The sequence below is a fragment of the Rhea pennata genome, chromosome 5 (assembly GCF_028389875.1).
Source record: "Rhea pennata isolate bPtePen1 chromosome 5, bPtePen1.pri, whole genome shotgun sequence".
Classification (NCBI taxonomy): Eukaryota; Metazoa; Chordata; class Aves; order Rheiformes; family Rheidae; genus Rhea; species Rhea pennata.
In genome coordinates this window covers 31,897,423-31,920,904 of record NC_084667.1, presented here as the reverse complement: position 1 = coordinate 31,920,904, position 23,482 = coordinate 31,897,423, and the positions used below count along the sequence as shown (strand labels likewise).

General features: G+C 35.3%; 1 protein-coding gene across 1 annotated transcript in view; it reads left to right on the top strand.

Annotated features, from left to right (window-relative positions):
• The window catches only part of FAR1 (fatty acyl-CoA reductase 1), a 39,449-nt gene extending 19,806 nt beyond the window's left edge, over window positions 1–19,643 (top strand). The window contains exons 5-12 of the mRNA XM_062577640.1: window positions 701–878; window positions 1,988–2,032; window positions 2,157–2,275; window positions 2,784–2,851; window positions 4,394–4,565; window positions 11,339–11,468; window positions 14,093–14,220; window positions 16,696–19,643. Of these exons, the coding sequence (XP_062433624.1) occupies window positions 701–878; window positions 1,988–2,032; window positions 2,157–2,275; window positions 2,784–2,851; window positions 4,394–4,565; window positions 11,339–11,468; window positions 14,093–14,220; window positions 16,696–16,858 (1,003 nt within the window). The 3' untranslated portion in view covers window positions 16,859–19,643. The remainder of the gene's footprint in view (window positions 1–700; window positions 879–1,987; window positions 2,033–2,156; window positions 2,276–2,783; window positions 2,852–4,393; window positions 4,566–11,338; window positions 11,469–14,092; window positions 14,221–16,695) is intronic.
• Window positions 19,644–23,482: the final 3,839 nt, after the last annotated feature.

The following is a 23,482-nucleotide window of genomic DNA, read 5'->3' as shown; positions in this document are numbered from 1 at the left end:
CAAATACAAGTGATGATTTTCTTCTTCAAGCTCTCTTTCAGAACAGTTATAAATACGCTATTGCCACCTTAATTTAAAGGTTGTACTACTGTGTACAATCAGAATGAATAATAGACTCATTCTAATAAACTTGATAGATTTTTTTTTCTTGCCTCTGTTGGAATCAGCCTTCAGTTTAAAAGGGTTGAGTTCCCTCCCCTCTCCCACCCCACATGAGTGGTATTTTAGGAAGCTATATAGTTTTAAGCTTAGCTCAGGGTAAGCTGCTTGCAGACATTTACTGTTTGGTATGTAAATGCTTATAGAAATACTCCGTAACATTTAACCTTTTCAAGTAGAAAAAGATATATGATTTGATAACCTCAGTGAGAGTTACTTTCAAGTTCTGAAAAATCGAGCTGACTTTTAAAATTTAGTGATTTAATGTTAGATACTACAGTTGTTGCAGAAATGTGAAATGCTGAACTGAGTTGTTCATTTTTGCCTAAATTTCTTTGCAGAATTCTTGCTCTTACAGTTATTCAGCTTCTAGTGAAATGCCTATGCTTTGAGTTTTGTCATGGAATGTATTTTGAAGAAAAAACTGGGTTTTTAAATTATTTTCAGGAGTAATTTTATTTGATCTTTCTTTTGCATTTTTTTTCTATCTTGGTGGAATAATGTGCAATTATTTACACTTGCCTCTTTTTTGTTTCTTTAGGTGGATGGATGATGGTCTAGTGAATGATATTACTCCTAAACTGATAGGCGACAGGCCCAATACTTACACATACACAAAAGCCTTAGCTGAATATGTAGTACAGCAAGAAGGTGCAAAATTAAACACAGCCATTATAAGGCCATCTATTGTTGGTGCTAGCTGGAAGGAGCCTTTTCCTGTAAGTCATTGAGTTTTCAATTGAGTATCTTGCTTGTGAACTCCAGTATGTGCTGAGAGCCTGAGTATGTAGTGGCCCATGTGCAGGAATACCCTTTAAACTCTGAAGTGTGGCTTAGTTGCTTCCAGCAAACAACTCTGGTATAAAAGCTATCAAGTCTAGTAGTATTATGTGGGAAAAGTAGAGGATAAATTACTTTTAATCATAGAGCAATACATTTCTGTTAAAGGGGAGATTAAAAAGTTTGTTAAAATGCCTATGAAATAATTATTTATCACCTCTTTACTTCCTGATCCTGGATATGTTTTTATCTGTCTACTTTTCCCTCTTCAAGATGTATGGTATGTCAATAGCAGTACGTTACTAAGGAGGCAGAGGACTCTACTTTTTCTAGTCAAGCCCTATAAACTTTGTGGGAGGCAACATAAGTTTTATATACCGTATACTGTATTAATCTATAACGTGTATCCTGTATGCTTCCTCCAGTATAGCAAATTGATGCTGGACTAGTTTGCCAATTCGAGATTGAATATTTCTCAAGCACTTAAAATCTATATAATCTATGAATCTATATAATGACTGTCTACTTTTTTGAATGTGTACGATGTACATATACATCAAACCAATGAATTTGTAATGTCTAAATGTTGGCATTAAAGTTGAGAGAAAATGTCTTCTGCTTTGGAAAATGCAAGGAAAATCTAATAACTGATAGCAAAACCTTTTATCAGCCTCCTGTGAGTTGCTGGAAGTTAGTCTAGGAAAACATTTTTAAATGTAAATTTGAATACCTTCAACATAAATACATTGCACAAAAAAGTTACTTGCATTATATTTGCTAAGAATAAACAAGCCAGCAACTCACTTTGAGGGATTAATGAAATTACAGATAGATCTCTTCTCCAAGTTATAACAATTTGTTATACCACCATTTTGCAATGGAAGAACTTTGTTTATAGATATGGAAGCTAGAATCCCTTTTGTTGTCTCCCCTTTGCCCTCTACCCCTCCCCCTCATTATTTGTGGAAACTTGTCAAATTTTCTCTTAAAAACTGCAGAATTCAATGCACTCTAACCAAATTATTTTTTCCTTCCTTCTTTGTGATAGGGATGGATTGATAACTTCAATGGACCCAGTGGTCTCTTCATTGCTGTAAGTATATGTTTGACTTTAGTTACAGATTGTTTTCTTCCTCCTTTGGAAGGCAGCAAAGCTTCATACGTTTTACTGGTGGATCTTCTGTCTTTTTTTTTTTTTTTTTTTTTTTTTCTTCAAGGCAGGAAAAGGAATTCTTCGAACAATGAGAGCCTCCAACAGTGCAGTAGCAGATCTTGTTCCAGTAGATGTTGTTGTCAATACAACACTGGCTGCAGCCTGGTATTCTGGAGTTAATAGGTATGGCAGGTGACAATAGAGAGTATCAGTACTTTGAAGTGATGATATTGTGTACTTTGATAAACCAGTCTGCTATTTAACTGCTAATCTATATCCTGCTGTTCCCCCAGGATAAAGGAATCTAAGGTTCTCACAGCAATTAGTCCCTCAACTTGTAACTTCCTTGTGGTAATGGCCAACATTTGATAGTGAAGAGGAAGACATCATCTCCTGATACTGTTATACAAACTATGCCTGAAAATTCCTTCCTAGCCTTTGTTACAGTCAATGTAACTTACAGCTATGTGGGCAAATTTTCCTCTGAAAAGAAAGAAATGTGATAGTTAAAGAAGGATAAATATTGGAAGGATATAGGAAGCAAAAAACATAAAGTGATTATATTAATATTTTTTGCTTCATCTAAATGATACTATTAAGGGAAGGAGTCACTTTGGGTGTGTTTGTTCTTAGAAATTTACTAGATGTTTAACTTGCTTTTTGTTTTTTCTCTTTGTTTTTTTCACATCAGACCAAGAAATATCATGGTATATAACTGTACAACAGGTGGCACCAACCCTTTCCACTGGGGTGAAGTTGGTATGCCTTTTTTTTTATAAGCTTTAATAAAAGAATAAGGTCAAATAATAAAAGCTTAGGCTATAATCATTAGATCATATTGCTTTTTATTGTTGAAACTAGTATAAAAGCCATACCTCTCAATCTTGCAGTGTATTACATATTTTCATTTTCTTCTACTATTAGTTCTTCCTCCTTGTAGCATTACAACTGTTAAACTTGTTATTTTCATAGTTTTTAAATTCCATTATCAGTTAAAACATGTGAGAACTGATTTTCTGCTTGGTACTGCCACATTCTAATCTGCCTACCATTTGTGGGAAGGTTGTAGAGAAAAGCGTTGCTCAGAAGAGCAGTAGTGATGTTGAGTGCCAACTTGACTAAATATAATTTGGAAAAGCAGTCCAAAATAAAATTTATTTTGTACAGCTGCATAATTGAGAAGTATGACAATAGTTTTGCACTCGTGTAGCTTATTGTTGTTTTTAGCTTAAAGTAATTGCTTGGGGTGGCTTTTTTAGTGTTCAAATAGTTTCTGAGACATCAACTGTTTATATTGAGGAAAGAGTAATCTTTAAGAAAGTATGGCCACCTATTTTCATCTCTTAAATATCCCGACTAAAATGTGACCCACATGCCAAAAGCCTTGTAATACTTTTTATTATAAATCACGGTGCAAGCTGGCTGGCATGGCAAAGTGTATATTAGTTGTCATTTTTTTCAGAAATAGATGTGTTGCACTTAGATTAATCTTCTTTCAGTTAAGTATTTAAGTCTATTTTATTTCTCTTGACTACTTTCTTCATGTTTTTTATTTACTTTTGCCCATTTTATATGTATCTATGTTTGTAAACCTTATTTCAGGCAAACTGGGAAAACTACTGACTTCATTTATATCTCATTTTTAATTGGGATATTTAAATACTTCTGTAAGAAACACCATAAAATTATAAGAGAGGATGAGAAAGATGAAGTGAATTTCCGCAAAACTATTTAAGAGTTTGATCCTGCAAAACTTCCATATACAGCATTTTTAGGTCTCAACAGGAGTTTCATGTAAAGCCCAATCTTAATGGGACTTTTTAAATGTTTAAATATTAAAAAATTGTTAAGTGTCTTTTGAAATGCGCTTCAGTTGCTTTTCAAGTCCTAAATCTGTTTTTAAGTTATTCTTCATGTGAGAGATTAGAATAGCCTTCTCTGTAAAATGTAGTGGAATATTTGTTTTATATGGCTCTATGTGCCATATAAACTGAAACTGCTATGAGTTTTTGAAATCAACAACTCCTAAGGTAGGGAAGAGGAACAGAAAGAGAGAAGCTACAGTAAAACATGATACTGAAAATGAAGGCATAAAAGTCCTCTTGATATACTAAGAACCAGTTGAACAGTATTTCAGGTTAAAAGTTTTTAACTGTCTTAGTTTCTGTGGATGGGAGAAAAGTTAGGATGGTTACTTAAATAACATAACTGAAGTAAATATTGTACACTGTAATTTACTTTGAAAACCATTAAATTTTACATGGTTATTATCAAAGCTGTTACACAACTTTTCTTTCTCAGAATACCATGTAATTTCTACTTTCAAGCGGAATCCTCTCGAACAGGCCTTCAGACGGCCCAATGTAAATCTAACTTCCAATCACCTTTTATATCATTACTGGATTGCTGTAAGCCATAAGGCCCCAGCATTCCTGTATGATATCTACCTCAGGATTACTGGAAGAAGCCCAAGGTAATGGTGACTAGCTCTGTCTTATCTGTTCCTCTGACTTTTAAACAAAGCTATGCTTACACTATAATGTATATTGACTTTTCTCCCCTTGAATGCTTTGTGACTAAAATTCAGCCTTTTTTTCTGAAAATAGGTCCTTGAATTGAAAGTGACTTTAAACTTTCTAGCAAAAATGAGGATGTTTTGGTTGGTTATTTTACTTGTTTGGGTGTTTGAGTAGTCAAGGTAAACAGAATACAAGATTTAACAAATGATGTTCATTCCTGAATCATAAATATTCAAAATATGTTGATCCTTATTTTTTCCTACAGAACACCACATAAATTTGAATTTCAAGACAAATCCGTTAGAATGTGCAATAAGGCGCCCTAATATTAGTTTACGTTCCAACCCCCTCTTGTGTCAATTTTGGACTACAGTCAGCCATATATTACCTGCATTATTGCACGATCTTTTGCTCAGATTGACAGGTCATAAACCATGGTAAGAAGAACAGGGCTAAAAATACTTGCTGATAAGGTGGTGGAGACTTGTGAAGAGGACATGGCATGGGCACTATCCAGATTTACTAACTATAAGCAATAACAATCCAGTGACTGAGTTACTAAGATTAATGATTGGCTGAACAATGTTGACTGAGATGTGTCTCAGGTCAGAATTCTAGTCAGTCATTAAACTCTAGGAAGTGGCGTGCACTAAGATTGTTGTTGCTATTATAAACTGAAAATGAAAGCAGAAAGGAAGTAAAATGTGGGTTATTCCTATAGATGATACAACTTGATCCGGTTGTTTTGTATCATCTCAGCATTTCATTCAGTTTATAATATTTACACTATTATGTGGCTAACTTCTTAAGTGGGAAAATGGCATATCTCTTCCAAGCAGGCTAAACTAAATTATGTAGATGGAATGTGAGGTGTCACTTGACTTTTTCAGATTTACCAAGTCGTATGATCTTAATTCATTGCATATACTGTTTTCAAAAGTATTTGTCTTCAGACTATATCAAATCCCCACTGTGTTGACAGTGTATTAACAGAAGTGAGTACTCTTTCATTGTCTCAAAGCCTAGGTCTGTCATACGAAGAGGGTAAAAAGTCATGTAATAGACTTGACACTGGATCACTAAAAGGAAGACTTATAAATGGTTTGTAGAACTCTTCTAAACTGCCCTGGGTTCTGTTGTCCCAAGCCTACTCAACAGTGTAACAGTAACAGTAGTGGTGGGAGGGCATGCCTGTACAGTAATATCACCACATAAAGAAAAAAAAAATTATAAACTCTTGAGATCAAAAGAAGTTGCCTAATGTAAAGGAGATGCTAGCATTTAGGTTCTCTTGCAATATTGATTAGTTATTAGTAAAAACTGTTATAAATTCCCTGACAGATGTGACAACTTTATCACTTAAAACTTGTACTGTAAATGCCAACCTGCTGTCTTTCAAATGATTAGGAAGTAATTGAATGCTGTCAGAATCTTGTTAGTCATAGAAAGGAGTCTAATCTTTTAATTATTTGACCAGTGGGAATAAAACAAGGCTGTGAATAACAGCATTATTTAGGAAACTTTTATAGTCTTGACATTCCCAATGTTATGGCGTAAATCTTATTTGCCTTTTCTGGAATTCTTATTTGATGTCCAAAGATGGAATTGAGAACTCTAATGAGTACTAGTAGAATTAGTGACACTGAGTATTATCTGATAGCCTGTGAGGTATTACTGATATGAGTACTCGTAATTGTGACTAATTTGACTTAGTCATAGATAGGTGGGTTTCTTGTTGTGCACAAGATTTCCAGTTTGGAGGAAAGATGGGAAATTCAACGTAAAGAAAAAGTGTTTCAAATTGCTAAAGTTACTCTAATGCTCTTAAAAGAAAAGCTTTTAAGTTTGATACCCAGCCCATTTATAGAAATATAGCTTTTATTATGTAGTGCTCTTTTTTAAAAACTTTTTTTTTTTAATAAGATTGCACAAAGGGAGCAATGGAAGGAAATTACTATGTAGGTAAAAGCAAGACATACAGTGTTAAATCCTAATGGGCTTCACAGGTTATTTAATAACAGAAAAAAACTTAGGAGCCAAATTTTAATCTTGATCTGTTTATTATTAATAATAAAAATTTTCTATCTTAAAATACCTGGAAAATCAGTTTATCTGAGAGGCTGTAGACAGTACTGATATAAAGGTTTACTGCTGTTGCAATGGTCATTCAGTCCAGTTGGCCCATGGTTTTAATTACCAGGTAGCATGCACGAGGAAACTGCTGAAGTCTTGGAAATATTGGTAGAGATTATGACTCAGCACAATGTTGTTCTGAGTGTTGGAGGACTAGCTTAACTCAAAAGATGAATTTTTTTCCACTACAATTTAGCAAGAAAATTTGAATAGTGTGGTTAAAAAAGGGGTAAAATCTGCACAGTCGACCTTGAATACTGTGCTGACTCTCAACTTCATACAGTCAATAGTCTTCCTTCTCTGTGCTCAGTCTGAATACTCTTTTCTAATGTCTTTATTGCACACCACAGAGAAAAATTTTAAGAGGTGATGTTACTGTGTAGGTTTAACTGCACTGTTGTCATGCTGTCAGGATATCATACTGTGTCAGTGAATGAGAAACATCTAACAAATTAAAGAACTAGATGTAGGGCTATGACTTTTTAGAACTAGGGGAATGTTTTCATAATGAAAAAAATCTATTCAAGGGGTTTTTGAAATTTATAATTTGAAATATTTCTGCCATATCAAATAATTCTTGTGCACCTTACTTGTGGAAGCAGTTAAAACAATGGATTTTAGTGCAATGGACTTTGTATACAGTGGTATGTTTTTGAATTTCTCATAAGAAAATTTTAAAATTTCTCTGTTAATATTAACAGTATTAATATTAAGGGAAGGAAGAAATATTTGCCTCAAATTGCATAGAAAGAACATGGGCTATAAGAATTGAATGGCACAATGAGGAATTTGTGTATTATACCTAATAGGATTTTTGTAATTTAATACGATTTTTGTAATGTTGGGCAATACATAAATAGCAGTGAGTAGCATCCAAATTTGTGGATAATGTTGTCAGTAGCTTGCCATATATACTTGGAAATCTACATACTTGCATAGCAAAGCATATTTGCTAATTAATTAATTTTAAGGTATAGTTCTCTCATGTAACTTTTCATAGTGCTTAGAACAACAGAACCATATCTTATTAGAAGCAGTTCAGTGTCTTTGAAATCTTAAAGCCCTTAAATATTAACCCAGCATATCTTTTCAGTAACTCTGGAAAAACAGAATGTGGTGTTAAGGTAGTAATTTAGGGATTTATCCAGCAATTAACTTTCTGTTACTGCTTCTTAAAAAGCTGAAATGAAGGTGTGGTTGATATGTGTGAGGAGGTGTAAAGAGATCATTTTATATATATAATTTGAACTAAAATGTGAAGCACCCTTCACATAGTTACTGTGTTGCAAATCAGTAATGAATGAACAGTACACTTCTATTGAATAGATAATATTTTGGTCTTGGAAACACTTTTCTAAGTTGCATCCACTTAAGGGAACAACAGAGTTGCTAGAAAAGGATTCCGATGTCTTACAGTCCAATATTTACAGCAAAATGGAAGTGTGTGTCATTTGCAAATCTGAAAGTGTATCTGATGCATTTTAGAAGAATCTTTAAAGAAAAAAAAATTGACCTGTCTCTGTAATGCTTATTTAGAGACTTGCATATTGGCAACCCATAGATTCATTGAAGGTATTTGGCATCAAAACTAATTTTAGTCTGGAGACAATAGCTTGCATGTGAGATTTCAGAATGCATAGTTGCAATGCAGCCAGGCTGCTTTTTATCATCTTGGTTAGAAACACGCTTACTGGAATTAAGGATACTTGATTTGTTTAACTGTTGCTTAAAACTTCTAATTCCTGTGACATACTTCTTGATCTGTTAAATGTTTTTTGTGGTAATGACAATAAGGACTGGCAAATAGAGGCAAAATTCCACATAGTATAGGTGAAAGCCTTGCGTGTTGTCACACTGACTTGGAGACTGCATGAGATGTTCAGTTTTTTAAGACAGAAAAATCAGATCTACTGATCAGCTTATGAAGAAAGTGTGGTGCTGCATTTGATGCTATATTAACTGGTTATGTGTGGTTTTGACATACTTACTACTTACGCGAAGTGATTTGCTATCTCTGGAACAATCTGTGAAGTGTATATTTCAGAACTTCAGGTTGAGAGATAAAGTTTACTGTGTATGTAATTTTTTGAGTCACCTATGTATTCCCACTTGCAAGAGGAATATGGTACCCTTGAAATTATGAAGTCTCTGTACTCAAACTTAGTCTGCTACAGCTACACAGTATCCACTAAATAATATGCATTATTGATGTATCTTATATCTATGAATAGAAGAAGGTGTCATCATACTTTTTTCTTCTTTTGTAAAAGAGAGTTGGAGTGTAGTTTCATGTTGATTTAGTGGAAGCTAAGAAGCTGTCCCCAAGGAAGTTAGGCCCTCCTCCTCCATCCCTTAGCTACATATTATTGTCACTTCTCTCTTGTCAGATCTCTAGTAATCGAGAGAATGTGGAGTCACTTGATTCTTTTGGTTGATATAGCAAGAAACTAACCTTGCAATGAAGGAGAAGAAAAAAAATCCATTGGTCAACTGAATCAACTGATTCTGTGGCCAGTCACTATATCCAGTGTGAGATGGAGGGAGAGAGAGAATCTACAGCTGAGGTAGGGTAGAAGGACTATCTTTAGCAACATGCTGTTTTATCAGCTTAAGTATGCTCTGATACCCGTTCCATAAGCAGAGGCAGCAAGATTCTCAGTAGAAAGTTAGCTTAAATTGGCTTATTTTCTGACAGAAAAAGAGGAACTGAAAGCAAGACCAGTGGCTGGTGGCAAGCTGTAAATCTACACTTACCTACTCAGATTTTGTTTGCACTCTTTAGAATTTTGTAGGGGTGCAAGTTTTCTTGGACTGTAGCAGTCAGAGTAGTCTAATTACAACCCAGCTGCTCTTCCAGCTTAGCTGGAGAACACACCAAACTGGGGAAGCACAGTAGTGCAAGTCAAATAAGCTAAATAATCTTAGGACTGCCAGTGGACAGATCTTCACAGACAAGTCTAAACATTTAGCCGCTGTGTTTAGTTTGGCACTGCCTTTATCCAGGACAATTCTCTGTGAGATCGTTTTTGGCTTTCCTGACCAATGAGATTTTTTGCTTTTCAGGTTCCAAGTTCTCTTCAAACAGTCCTTTTTTAAAAATCTTATTTTTTATTTATAACTCTTAAGACACTTGCTGGGAAGTTCATACCTTTTTTTTGGGGGGGATGTTTAGTTCGGTCCTTCAATATTCTTAGTTACTTTTGAATCAGAGGAACTCTTGATTCAACTCAACTCCCAGCGCTGCCACCTTGCCTAACTGGAGAAACTATAAACAGGTGTTTGAAAGCATCCAGGAATGCTTTCTACTAAGGAAATTAAATGATAGTCTAAAATTGAATACAACTCTCAATCAAGTTTTAAATAGGTACCCATGGAGATGGAGAGTTTTTGCATTTCCACTTCAGATATACTCTGCTTTTTCAATGATCTCTGCATGTTGTATTACTCCATTTCATGAGAAGAAACAAAAAGAGTCAATGTCGATATTCCCTGAGATACTGAGATTGCCAGTCATTAATAATAGTAGGGGACACTCATGCAACGCAGAATACTTTATTTGGAAGAATTTCTGGGACTATGTGCTATATCCCTCCTACAAGTATGAATGCACCAAGGCAGCTTTTAGAGAAAAATCAGAGTTTTTAAAAAATTCTACTGTATTTCTTGATCAAATCTTACTTTCAGAAAGCCATTTCCTGTTACTGCTTGGTTGTTCTGCTTTGTTCTCCCCCCCTCTTCCCCTCTATGTTTAAAATAATCAGTATATCTTGCTGTAAAGATCAAATTGGAAGCAATTCTGTGAGATAGAAAAATCCCTTGAGCCTCGAAATTGGGTATTTAATAGCATTAGGTGATGTGGTACAAATTAGTACTTAACATGGTTTGAGCAACCTCCTTTAGCACTGTAATATTTAAGAATTTTCGTGTTAGAGAGTGGAGAACTTTGCAATGAAGAGACAGGAAAATTTGTACTCTAGCATCCACTTTCAGATAATCTGATCAGAGAGAAACTTGCTCAGTTTGATCCTTACAGCGTAATTTCTTTGTACTCCAAGTGGTGTTTTTGCAAAAACCTCTGCATAATAAAGGAGGATGGAAAGTATTTCTGCATATTTTGAAGTAGCCCAGAAGTGATTAGCTAACTTTTAGAACATGCCGTGGTCTAGCTGTTCCCACCCTTTACTGCAGAAGCAGTAGGGTTAAGGTGAAGAGTAGGTCAAAGGCATTTTATGTTACTGTCCTGAAATAAAAAGAAAAGGTGATAAAATGTTGTCTTCTGATGGTCACTCTTTTTAGAGAATAAACTTACTCTTGCACTGCAAAATAGGAATAAAAAAATACCAGGCTGTTCAGTAAGTTCACATTCCATTTGGAATTTGGATATCCAAAATCCAGTAATAGCTTTCTTGAGTAATATGCAGAAATATACTATTCATCTAATTTTTAATGTTTTGGGTAATGTTTGGAGCAAGTTGGGTTGTATTAACTTAGGGTGGAGGGTTGGAGGGTAATGAAACGTATGATCTGATTGTCTGTTTTTGTTTGAACTAATCTTTACTGCTGTAACCTGTACATGCCATTCCTTGGACTGTAGGATGATGAAAACAATAACACGTCTTCATAAGGCCATGATGTTACTAGAGTACTTTACAAGCAATTCTTGGATCTGGAATACTGAAAATATGACTATGCTTATGAATCAACTAAACCCGGAAGACAAAAAGGCAAGTAGCTGTGTGATGTGGGCGTGTGGACTCTGAAAGTGAAAAATTAGCTTATTAAGAAAGCTTGAAAAGAATTGGAAATGCTACTTGTAATACAGAGCTAAGCCTAGCAGTAACTCAGTTCTAGAGATCTGCCACATCCTTTCAGTTGTGCCAGTGCATCTGTATGAAGCCATGTTATAAACTGGATTAGTGATGTGACTTGAGTTTTAAGAAGAGTCCTTTTTACAAAGACACTAAATGAATGAGAGAAGAAATGAGTGGCTAGAGATGAGGAAAGGCATGGGTCCCCTTGAAGGAGACTTGATATAAAAGACAGTTCTGTTAGGGTGGCCTGGTCATGTGATAAAAGGTGGTGTTTGATATGTCAGGTGGTCAAACAACTGCACTTTTGCCTACATTTTGAATAAAATAAGGCTTTACTTGATTGCTGTCTATTTTATTGGGAACGAACAATGGGTTTTGATGGCTTTTTTGTTTGTTTTTGTTTTAGTCTAGTAGCAACTTCTGTATATCCTTTTTCATGCTCTGGAAAGATAGCATGTATATTTAAAAAATGCCAGCATAAATTCTCTCACTTCTTTTTACTGAATTCTCATTGTGCGACTAAAACAGCCTCATGCAGGAGAGAAAGTGTATCAGAAGCAGAGTGATAGAGAACTCCTGCAGGCTGTTGAGGGAGAGCAAAAACTTTATTTGAATGCAGGATCTGAATAAGAATGAATAAAAGAGCTCATAAGAAGAACTCTTGCTATTTTTTTTCTTCTAGATTTTGGTGTTTAGTGCCCATGAAGTAGGAGTTCCATGCTCTGAGAACTGGTAGAGCTATACCCTGGTATTAACTATGCTCTAGTAGTTTGTGAGAGCATGCTATCAGAGAACTGTTTGACCACAGTTGATTTTTGACTTGGCCTGTTCTGAGAAGCTTCACTGTATGTCAACTTGTTCAGATATCGCACTATGAAATAGGACATTGACCATAATGCAGCCAGCTACCCAGCTCTACTAATGTGTTAAAGCAACTCAGTCCAGCAAACGTCGAAAGACACAGAGTGGGAACTTGAAACATAGGAAAGGTTTGTGGGGGACTAGAGTAGGGACTTTCAGAAACAACAAGCTGTCAAATTAACTTGCCATTTTATAGCCCTGTTCCTATAAGGCAGACTCTTTATATCTGTTTATAAAATCTCATCTCTTCTCTGCTATAGTGATGTCATGATGATATTGCTGATGTTGGTAAAATGTAGGCCATGCTGTAGGCCAGATATTAGAATCATTTTCACCTACCTTTTCTCTGATGCCTAGAACAATTAGTCTTGCATTATGAACGGTGTAGTTGCTGTTGGCAGGTATATCTGAAAGCAGCAAAGGTCTTCTCAGATGGAAGTGGCTAATATAGACTGGAAATAAAATTTTTCAGTTACCTTGAAAGGTGAATGGGGTGTGTTTCTAAATTTCCTATTCAGATGTTTCAGTGATTTTTACCATCTAGTTAAGTTGAAGAAAAGCAACACAACTTCAAAATAAACTGTCTTGAAGCAGGAAATATGGTCAAGTTTCTGGAAATAAAACTGCACTTGTAGCCTTTTATCAACCAGAATAGCTTGTGCTGATTTCTGCATGGAGTGTTGGTTTTGGGCTTTTCCTGAAATATTCCACTCAAGCTGCAGGGGGAGGGGGAAATTAAAAGAAACCAAATGGACTGTTGTCCAAGATGCATTGTAATGGATTATCATCGGAAGTTTGGGGTTTTCATATGGGAATGAATGTAGGATGAATGGGGTTCATCGTGCCTTACAGCACACCTACTATGCTGTTAAACAGCTTATTTTGAAGGATAAGCATGAGGATTTGATTTAGTGTATATATCACTTTATAAAGCTGAATGTAGTTTCACTGCACAAAAAAATGCTGAATTCAGTTTCACTGCACAAAACTGCTTAATTGTCTCTTGTTCGTAGTATAATCTTGCTTACTCTCTTTTTTCCTGAAAGAACATTTAATAACTCACTAGGAAAATCTTGGTCTTTCACTAGAACTTTTATGACTGTTGAATCTTTTGAGATGAGGAGATCTAGACACCAGTGGAAAATTTGAGTTGTGAATTTACCACTGCAATTTCTTCTACTGATGAATATTTTCATATGGTTCTTCTTTGGAATATAATTGTACAACTATAAGCACCATTAAAAACTGTGCATTTATCTAACAAAGAACTTGACAAAGAACAGTATGTTTGGTCAGTAGCATATTAGAATTATTTTATTACTTAAGAGAAAACCTCATTATGCAAAATAGCTTTTAAATATCTAGATGGATGAAATGGAAAAGCAGTGCATTTGGAAGGTGAGGGCAGAATAATACTGATGAGAAAATAAGGAATGAAGTGGTTGAAGTTTGCAAGACAGCATGTAAGAAGCTAAGAAATCAGAAATGGGATCTAAATCTGACTCATCCTTACGCTTAAGGACAAGATAATTTCCTTGCATCAAAAAAAAAAAAAAAAAAAAAAAGGAAGTATCTGGTATAAAGAGGGTTTACTATTTCACCATTTCCTTTTAATTATCAAATGCAACATAGGTGAATTTTTAGGCAACTAACAGTAAAAGCTTTATTTTATGCAGACGTTTAATTTTGATGTTCGACAACTACATTGGGCAGAATACATGGAAAATTACTGTATGGGAACAAAGAAATATGTGCTGAATGAAGAAATGTCTGGCCTCCCTGCAGCTAGGAAACACCTGAATAAGTAAGTTTCCCCTCCCCCCATAATAACTTTTTATGTTTTCCTGTCCTTGCCAGATTCACTGCATTTCAATTTTGTGATGTAACTGTTCTTTATAGCACCTGCTTAGATCCACTGGAGTTCTTCTCCAGTTGTCTGATGCATTTTCTAAAACAATCAAATATCATCTTTCCTCTTCTGCTTGTTGCTTCTTTTAAGTTGTTTGCGGTCTTAATAGTTACAATATTATTCTAGTATTACGGTTATAGCTTTGATCACTAGCATGTACTGAAATAGAGGTTTCTGATTTTATCCAAGTGTCTTTTGGAAAGCAAAAAGGTATGCAATAAAACAAAGTCAGAGGGGCTCATTCATTTGAGGAGGTTTAATAGAAGGAATGTGGTCTCTTGAAACAGGCATGAACTCTCAACCTCAAAGCACAAAACTTTGATGCTGGTGCCTCTAAGGTGACTTCTCCTAGCCTTTTATCTGTAGCTTAAATCCTCCAGTTTATGATCTAACTGTCTAGAATGTTAGTGGTACAATTCTACTGGTTTTGTTCTTGGGTGATTCATAGACAGTTGGTAATGGAAATTTTTTGATTTGTCTTAAAGAATGAAATCAAAATGACTCATCTCATTCTACAATACTGCTTCTTGTCTCCAAGCTTGATAACCTAGACTACTACTCCTAGTGCTATCACTCATGTTGTTCTGTTGAAGAATTTGTGCAGTTGCAGAGTGGGTTGGTGTGGGATGACCTGTGTTTAGTGTATTGGCCAAATTTGCCAGTGTTAACCTGTGGTGTAGCGTATTGAGACACAACTGTAAGCATTGCATATGGAGTAGCACCAAAGTAATCTCTATCTATGGGCAAGACAATGGGTTTCGGTTGAGGTGTGTGATGATCCTGAATGCCGCTAGTACTTTACGACACACAGACACCTTGCTGATAAAGTAGGATACGAACAATCAAGTTTGGATAGATAAGATTTGCAGACTGTTTATTATGGGAATCCAGACTTTCTGAATTTTTATAGAAGGTATTCTACCTTGAAGTAATGATTTCTTCTGAATCCTGATGAGGACTTGACTAACATAATTAACCGTGGAAGAACATGGTAGAAATATTGAAAAAAAGTAAAGGGTCCATAGGACTAAATCAAAATTCTTGCATATCTGTTGTGACTGCTTTTTATTGAATTCTCTTTTGATGTGACCCAAAACTGCTTCTTGTCAAACAAAAGATGATTTTTAAAAACTCAAATATACTTTTTAAAGGAAAAAGTAATTTTTGATAATAGTGGAGGCAGTTTAAGAGATATGTCTTCTAATTTTGGATTTAGATGCCATTCGGAAATGCACTGGAGTTACCATGCAGTTGCCACTCTTTGTCTCTGTACAAAAGATCATACCAAAAATAACATGAGAAATAGTCTTGTATTGGAATGGCATCTGTTCATCCTGACTCTCAGTTTATGTGGGGATTATGTTGCAAGCGGGTTAGATTCTAGCATATCTTTACTCTGAGGTATTGAGTCACTCTCTTTTGTGACCATTTAGCACTTAACTGTAGCTAATCAGAATTTGAGGAATCTGTTTTTTGAATAATAATCAGATGTGGCAACTTAGAGGATTTGGCTTTTCTAAGAAACTACTGAGCAGAATCTTTTCTCAAATAGAAAAACTGCACTTTTATTCTTGTAATATGGAAATATAGTCTGCTTTTTACATGAATAACCTATGCAGTGGAAAGTCTGGCTGTGATAACATCCAGCATGCCTGTAGAACAGAACAAAGGCAGCAAGTATTTCCTTAAATAGAACTCCCTGTAAAATACAAATTGTCATGATCTCCTGAACCAAAGAAGTTGTTTGGTTTTCTTAGAAGTCTTAGCAGTCTGCATATTGGTTTCTGTTGCTTGTCTCCAGAGCTGCTATCTTTACGTGTGAGAAAATTGCTAAAAGGGCACTTAGTTTCTCTTAACACTTAAATGTAACTGGAGGTTCCCTGGAAAGGAATGAATTTAAAATTGCAGTGGAGACCTGGATGCTATGGCAGGGAAATCCTATGAATTTTTTGTCAGCTGCAGTCAGAGCTGTTTCCATGTATATATGAAGCCTTAAATACATGCTTGCTAGGAGGAGGGGAGTGTTGCCTATTGGCCTATTTTGGGATGATGGCTGCCTGCTGTAGGTAAGTTACAGTGGTAGGTTACAGTGTGCAACCTTGACATTAGGAGGTTGTATCAAGCAGCTCTAAAGCAGAAGTGTAGTTACATAAGTGGTTAGCCATGGGGCTGGCTGTGTTCCTTAATTCTCCTGTGTTCCTCTTTCAGCAGTGAAGTGTGTGCTTAGCTTTCTCCGCTCAGTTATGCGTTTAATGATGAATAAGATGAACAAACTAAATTCTACACTAGAAGTTAACTTTCTAGAGTATTCTTTTTCCTGTAGGTCTTGATTTCAATGCTTTGTTTTTTGTTTTGTTTTCCCTCACTCAGGTTGAGGAACATACGCTATGGCTTCAATACAGTTCTTGTGATCCTGATCTGGCGTATCTTTATTGCAAGATCGCAAATGGCAAGAAACATCTGGTACTTTGTGGTTAGTCTGTGTTACAAGTTCCTCTCCTACTTCAGAGCCTCCAGTACTATGAGATATTGAAGAACAGAATTTAGCATTCGGACATCTATGCATTTGGTGGTCTAACTGCACAAAGCCTGTAACATGTAGTCATCTCATATTTTATAAAAACATAATTTCATCTTAAATTGGAGTGCGAAATATACGGTATGGTATATGTAATATTAGTTGTGTATTTCCATAAAAACAAAATAAAATGGTCAGGTGCCAGGTTGAATTGGCATTGGACAAACATTTAAAACAATTTAACTCCTTGACCTGGGGAAAACCATTTTTAGACCACTGACCAGCATAACTGTGCAATTTGGAATGCATTTGGTTGAAATCTGCCTTAACATAGGTTGTTTTTTTTCTTTTAATTTTTACTCCACATTGAGCAAGATAAATATTGACTTACTAGTTGCTAGCTATTGTAGACGTATTTATTTGAAATTCTTCTAAATTGCGAAGGGTTTTATCAAGTTGCAAACTTGTATAAATGGTGGTGGATCTCCTGGAAAAAAAATTGTAGGACTCTTCTGTAATTTGTTTTTACTTTTTGTCGCTTTCTCTCTTCCTCTCAAAGTAAGGATGTTAAGGGTGACTACTTTGCTTAAAAAAAAAAAAAAAAATCCTCCTTTAATTACTGAAAGGCCTTTTGTCTGATCTCATCTTCAGAATGTGCTCGGTGATTCATTTCTGTGCTTGGAATTGGCCTCATACAGCTTGCATTTATATCAGCATGAGCAATTTGTTTTTCTGAAAGCAGAGTTGATCTCATCATTGAATAGATAGAAGGAAATGTAACTGAAGAAAGCTACAAATCATTGACCATCCTCTTTCTTTAATGATTTTATTGGAAACACAGAGCCAGCACTTGAATGTCACACTTGACTTTAAAAGGTAAATTTATGTGAAAGGATTTTAACATGCTTAATTGCTATTTGTAGTACTGATGATTGTAGCTGGACAGACTGTAGGCTATTAAGAGATAAACTTGTAAAGTTTTGAGCAAAGTTAGCAAATTCTTTGTAAATTAGGATTTTTCTTTAAATCTCTCCGAGCTATGAAGTTTGCATGGAAAATGCCAATGCGTAAGCACATTTTTCTCCTCCTTGCCCCAATAAAACCCTCATTTCACTGAACAAGCAGAAGGAGACACACCTTGCTTCTAATTGAAATATGTTAATAATTCTTCCATCTGTCATTTAACTTAAATTCTTAAGGTTAAATCTGAAGAAAGTTATTTTTCCACATGTGTGTCTGTTTTGGTAGGGAAAATATTTATTGAAATAGTGAATGTAAGAAAAGATGGAATCCCTGTTTAAAGCAACACACAGAGTTCCCTCTAAATTTTGGTGGCTTAGTCTAGTTGAAAACATTTTAATGTTCCTCTTACTGATGCACTGACCATCACCCTTGCCCAGTGTTTGCTCATTGAAATTATCAGTTTATGCTTTATGTGAATAATACGTTCTTAAATCTGCTTGAAAAGGCAAACAGTAACTTAATTAGACAAGAACTACGCTATACTTGCCCTTAGTAGTTTTTTGTCCTGTTTGAATTAAGTAAAGAACTTATTTTACTATTTTTGTGAAGAGCTTACTTTAAAGAGAACACCTTTCATGCAGGTGTATATCTCATTCTGAAAAGATAACGGCTTCCTTGTTGAAGCTAAATATTCTGTAGTAACTAGCTAAACTGTAATTCTTTTTTTTTTTTTTTTTTTTTTTTAAGTTACCTATGTGTATATATAAAGTTAGTGATTAAAAGTCTAAATGGTCTAGGACCACACCTTGTGTGAGAGACCTCTGACTGTGGCTGAAAATAAATTATGGCTTCTGTGATTGAAGATGTTAGAGTTTAACAAATACATTTAGGTGTATTACATTGTAGTTACCTCCTCAAGCATCCTTTTACCCAACCCAGAATTATGCTTAAGCATTCCTGCACTTAGACTTTTTTTTCCAGAGGTGCCTAAAATCCAATGACACCCCCCTTCCTGTGCTGGCATGTGACTGAAGTTGACGAAAGAAATATATCAACATTGTGAAATTTATTTCTGTGAAACAATTCGCTTAGAAATTTTGGTTGTTTGTAGCCATTATATACGATACTTTCTACATTTATTTTGTTAATACTGAGGACTACAGAACCAATGAATTGATTATTTCTGGTACAGAGCACTGGTTAGGAATTTATTTTTTTGAATAATTGAAGTAAAGCATTATTTTAAGCATAATGATACCTAGCCGCTACTCTTTCAACATTGTCATTTTAGAAACCTAAATTTTTTCCTCTTTGGAGACAACAGTTATCTGTGCACTATTGGTATTATGCACAAACTCATCAGTCATCCTATCTAATCAACAACAGATTCAATATCGTACTTTTTACATTAGTTTTGTCACTTCCTGTGGTCAGTCTGTAAAATTCTATCTGAAAATACTTTTTTTTTCTATGTCAAGACCCTGTTCTGTTGCAGTCTTTCATACCAGTGTTTGCATATAACAGATTTTGATCAAAAAATATACTGGAACTATATTTTGATACAGTCAGCTAGAACTGACTAGCAAGTTACAGGAGATACTCTGACTACTTAATTAGGAAGACGAACAGTTGGAAAACATGTGTTCACTTAACAGTCATATTAGTATTTAAATTTGGGACCAGGAAAAGAAGCATTTTCCTGTAATGTTTTTTTCTGCTGTAGGAAAAGACATTCTGAAACAAAAAGGCTAAATCTGTGAGCTTTTATAAGACATAAACAGAAATATTGGGTGCCTTTGTTTGTAAACCAAAAATAAACAAATCCCTTTAAAATGTTGTTACAGTGTTTATTGTATCTGTGCATGTATGGGTTTTTTTAATTAGTTTGTGGAAAATAATTAACTGGATAGTATTATTTCCATCCTAATATACATATTTATAGCCATGTTCTTCTTCTTTCTCTTATCTGAAACTTGGAGAATCAAGTTAATATAACTGGTACAGCATTTTTTTTAAAAAAAGAAAACAATCTAAAACTCATGGAGTGATATCAAAACAACATGGCAAGGTATGCTTGGTCACAGTGACTTCTTTTGAACTTCAGCTAGTTTTCTCCTCACTATCATTGCTTTTTTGTTTGTAATGCTGGTTTCTATCATACCTTAATAGATGGATGCTTTCTCACCTAATTTAAAAGGGAGATAACCTTTATATATATATATATATCTGTACACAGAAATACAAGCAGTAAAAATAAATTTTCCCCAGGTAGACTTGTAATGCACTATGGTTTTGCAGCAGCTATTGTATTAACATTTCAAGGAACTGCAAACACACACAGCTATTCTAGCATCTATATTGGGAGGTGAGGTAGGAGAAGGTAACATTAAGTTAGTGCATAATCTAAATGGTGTCTTTTTAATCTTAGTGTTGTTTAACCCTCAGAATTTCTTGGTTTATTTTCCTTCCCCCTTTGTCATAGGCTTTTTGAGAGCACAGCTCTAGAGATTGTGTGATCTGTAAGCGCTGGTTTGGGAACTACAAAATTAAAGCATGTTATTTCCCCCCCACACACCCTTTTTAAGAATTCAGCTACCAAACATAGGTGGATTTATGTTGAGTTTCTTAGCTGGTTCGAAACTGGAATGAGGGACAAAATAGGGAAATTAATATAACTTACATACTTCCTGCAGTGCTAAACACTTTACCCTTTTTTCATAGCATAGTATTACTAATAAATCAAAAAACAATGAGGCTTATAGAGGCAACTTGGACCTGAGAAGTATCTTGCAGAGAGTTGGGAGGCATAATTTTTCAAAATACTATCTTTTGCATACTTCCCAAACTGTGACAAGCAGACTTGAAAATGGAAAGGAAGCTAAGCCACAAGAGAAGAGCTATTATGGAGAAATGTAAGTGAATTGCTTTAAAATGTATTCTTACTGCTTGTCATTCTTCCTGTGCTGAAGTATGTGATGCCTGTGTGTGTGTGTGTGTGTGTGTGTGTGTGTGTGTGTGTGTGGCATTCACTGAATTTTGAGTAAATCCCTAGAAGCAGTAAGAAGGATAGCTCCAGTGGTACTGGTATTGATTGTATGCTTTTATTTTTAGTATGTACTGTAAGATAAACTGTCAAGGGAGGTTTGAGAAGACTGACAGGTCTTACTTTTATCACTTTGGATTTCTAGTTTTTTGTGATGTTCCAGTTCTTGTAGGACATTCTTCAGAGCTTTTTCAGACCTTCAGTCTTTGTCCTCCTTTCTGGTGTGAGTTCAGGTAAAAGCTTACTTAACCAAACTGTGAGGTATTTCTCTGCCATATTGAACTAAATTTAACCCTGCTTTCACTTTCAAGATACTTATAAATACTTTCCTCCTTAATGTTATTTTGTTATTTTTCTTTAGTATGGGTTTGGCATTCACTTTGGCTTTTTCTGCTCTGCAACAGCTCTGATTCACTGATAGATAATGAGTAATTATGCAATAGTCTTTTCAGGAATGTGAGCAGCTTTTACTCATACTGTGAGCAGCAGGAGAAACTGACTGACTGGTGAAAGCAAGTTCCAGCACATGAGTGCACTGAACAAAACACCAGTGCTTAGAGCTGTGGGCTCTGGGTAAGCTGTGTTGTGGGTTTTTTTTTTTTTTTTTTTTTTTCCTCTTAATTCAGTTATATCTGTTAACGTCTAGCATAGTAGTTGTTGCCAGAAGCCTTTAATTTCATTCTAATTTAATTGCTGTTCCTTTCAGGATGATAATTCAGTAGTGACTATCACTTCTGAAAAACAAGTATTTTGATATGTAGAAGCAGGACCTATTTTGCTTCTTATAGGGCTATAAAATTAAAACATATGCTTATTTTTGAGTCATAATCAACTTTGAGATGAAAAATTAGAACCACCACATGTCTGAGGTTTATTATCCTTGCCTCAGATAGTATGAGCTTTCCTTCCGTGCTCTGTCTGTTCTTTATCTGTACTGTAGAAACTTCAGTACAGTCTACCATCAGGAGTGCCATAAATCAGTTGTGGTACTTGTATTATCAGCAAACACCTTCATCTTACCATTGGCCATTTAGTGCAAGTCACTTAATGTTTAGCCATTGTTAATTTTATGTATTATTGCTTAATCCAGATTCAAGCTAGCACCATATAGAAATTCTGTTCTTAGAAAACTCCATCCTTTTCTTCATTGTCGATAAAATTGTTTCAGAACTGGATGTCTGTGACACAAAGAACTACACTTACTATTGTAGTCACCTAACTTGGATGAAATTCAAATACCTAAAATTAGGAGACTTGGTTTCTTAAACTATAGGTGTTTTCTTGGTATGATTCAGAATCATAAGGCAAATGCTTAAAATAAGCAGGGAATACTTCTCAAAAGGAATCACATGGCGGGGGGAGAAAGACCTGTGGGTGTGAAAGGAAATAGTTAAATTGTAGCAGTAGACTTAATGTTGCCAGTGCTCTTTCTTACTTCAATAGGTAAGTGGGACTACTTTTTGTGTTACAAGGTTCCTGCTCTGCATCTGCGTTGCATAAAGAGCTTATCTGTCAAAAGGGATAAACTGGACAACAGAACTTAATTTTGAAACCAAGTGAGCACGTCTGTCTTCCAATGTTTATCACTTAATGTTCTGTCCTAGGACAGTGTTGACTCCAACTTAAAGATGATCCAGATTCAGACTGGAGAGGGGCCGGCAGCTAAAGAGATGCTTATTTTGGAGTATTTCTAAAAGCGTATAAAAGTCTGCAGCATCTATTACCAGCTCCTCTTGGCATTTCCCTGCCTTTGTATGAAAATGAGAGGGGGGATTTATAAGGTAGAAGTCTTCTGGCAAGTAGGTGATTTACTGTAGCATTAAGGGCAGCAGCTGGTCCTGCAAAAACACGTTAATCACTCCCATACAGGATTTGTTGAAACAGGCTTTTTTAAATTTTTATGTCAAGGGGCTCACTAATTTTGAACAAATTTCTATAGGCTAAAACGAGAGGACTTGATAGCTACTCTAAGTGCTTAGTGGGAGGAATGTGACAGTTTCCTGATCCACTTGCTGTGCTGCACAGAACACAGACGCATCAGTATCCTTGATTCAGGTTCCTTCACAAGACATTGTTGTTCAACATCCTTAATTTTTAAATTAAGATGGAAGGTAAGCATAATTCTCCAGTTGTGTGAAATTATTTTTACCTTCTGAAAAATAATTTTCTTGTTTGCTTATATCTTTCAAATCTATTTTGTTTTACTTGTTTCCTGTAGGCTATCCTAATTTAGGTCAAGGATCTACTCTTCTGTTGCTTAAAGCACAACTATGTGTTTTCTGAATCATGTGCCTAGTTCATACTCACAAGATTCAAGTCTGCTAAGGGCAGAACAGCACAATCATCCTGAAGCTGATGAGTTTTCACTTAGTAACCGTGAATTGACAACAGATGCTATTCTTACTGCTAATGTGACCTTTTCAAGCCTGCAAGTAAAACAGTTCTCTTCCAAATCCAGTACTGGAAGACCCATAAACTGATTTCTATCTGCATTCTGTTTGTTTGCTGGCAGGGCTTTTGTCTGTAATTGACTATTAAACACTAGATAGTGTAGGACTCTTTATCTTTTTCCTCGTATCATGTTGCAAAAATAACAGTCCAGTAGCCTTCTTTCACATTCACTCCTCAGCTTA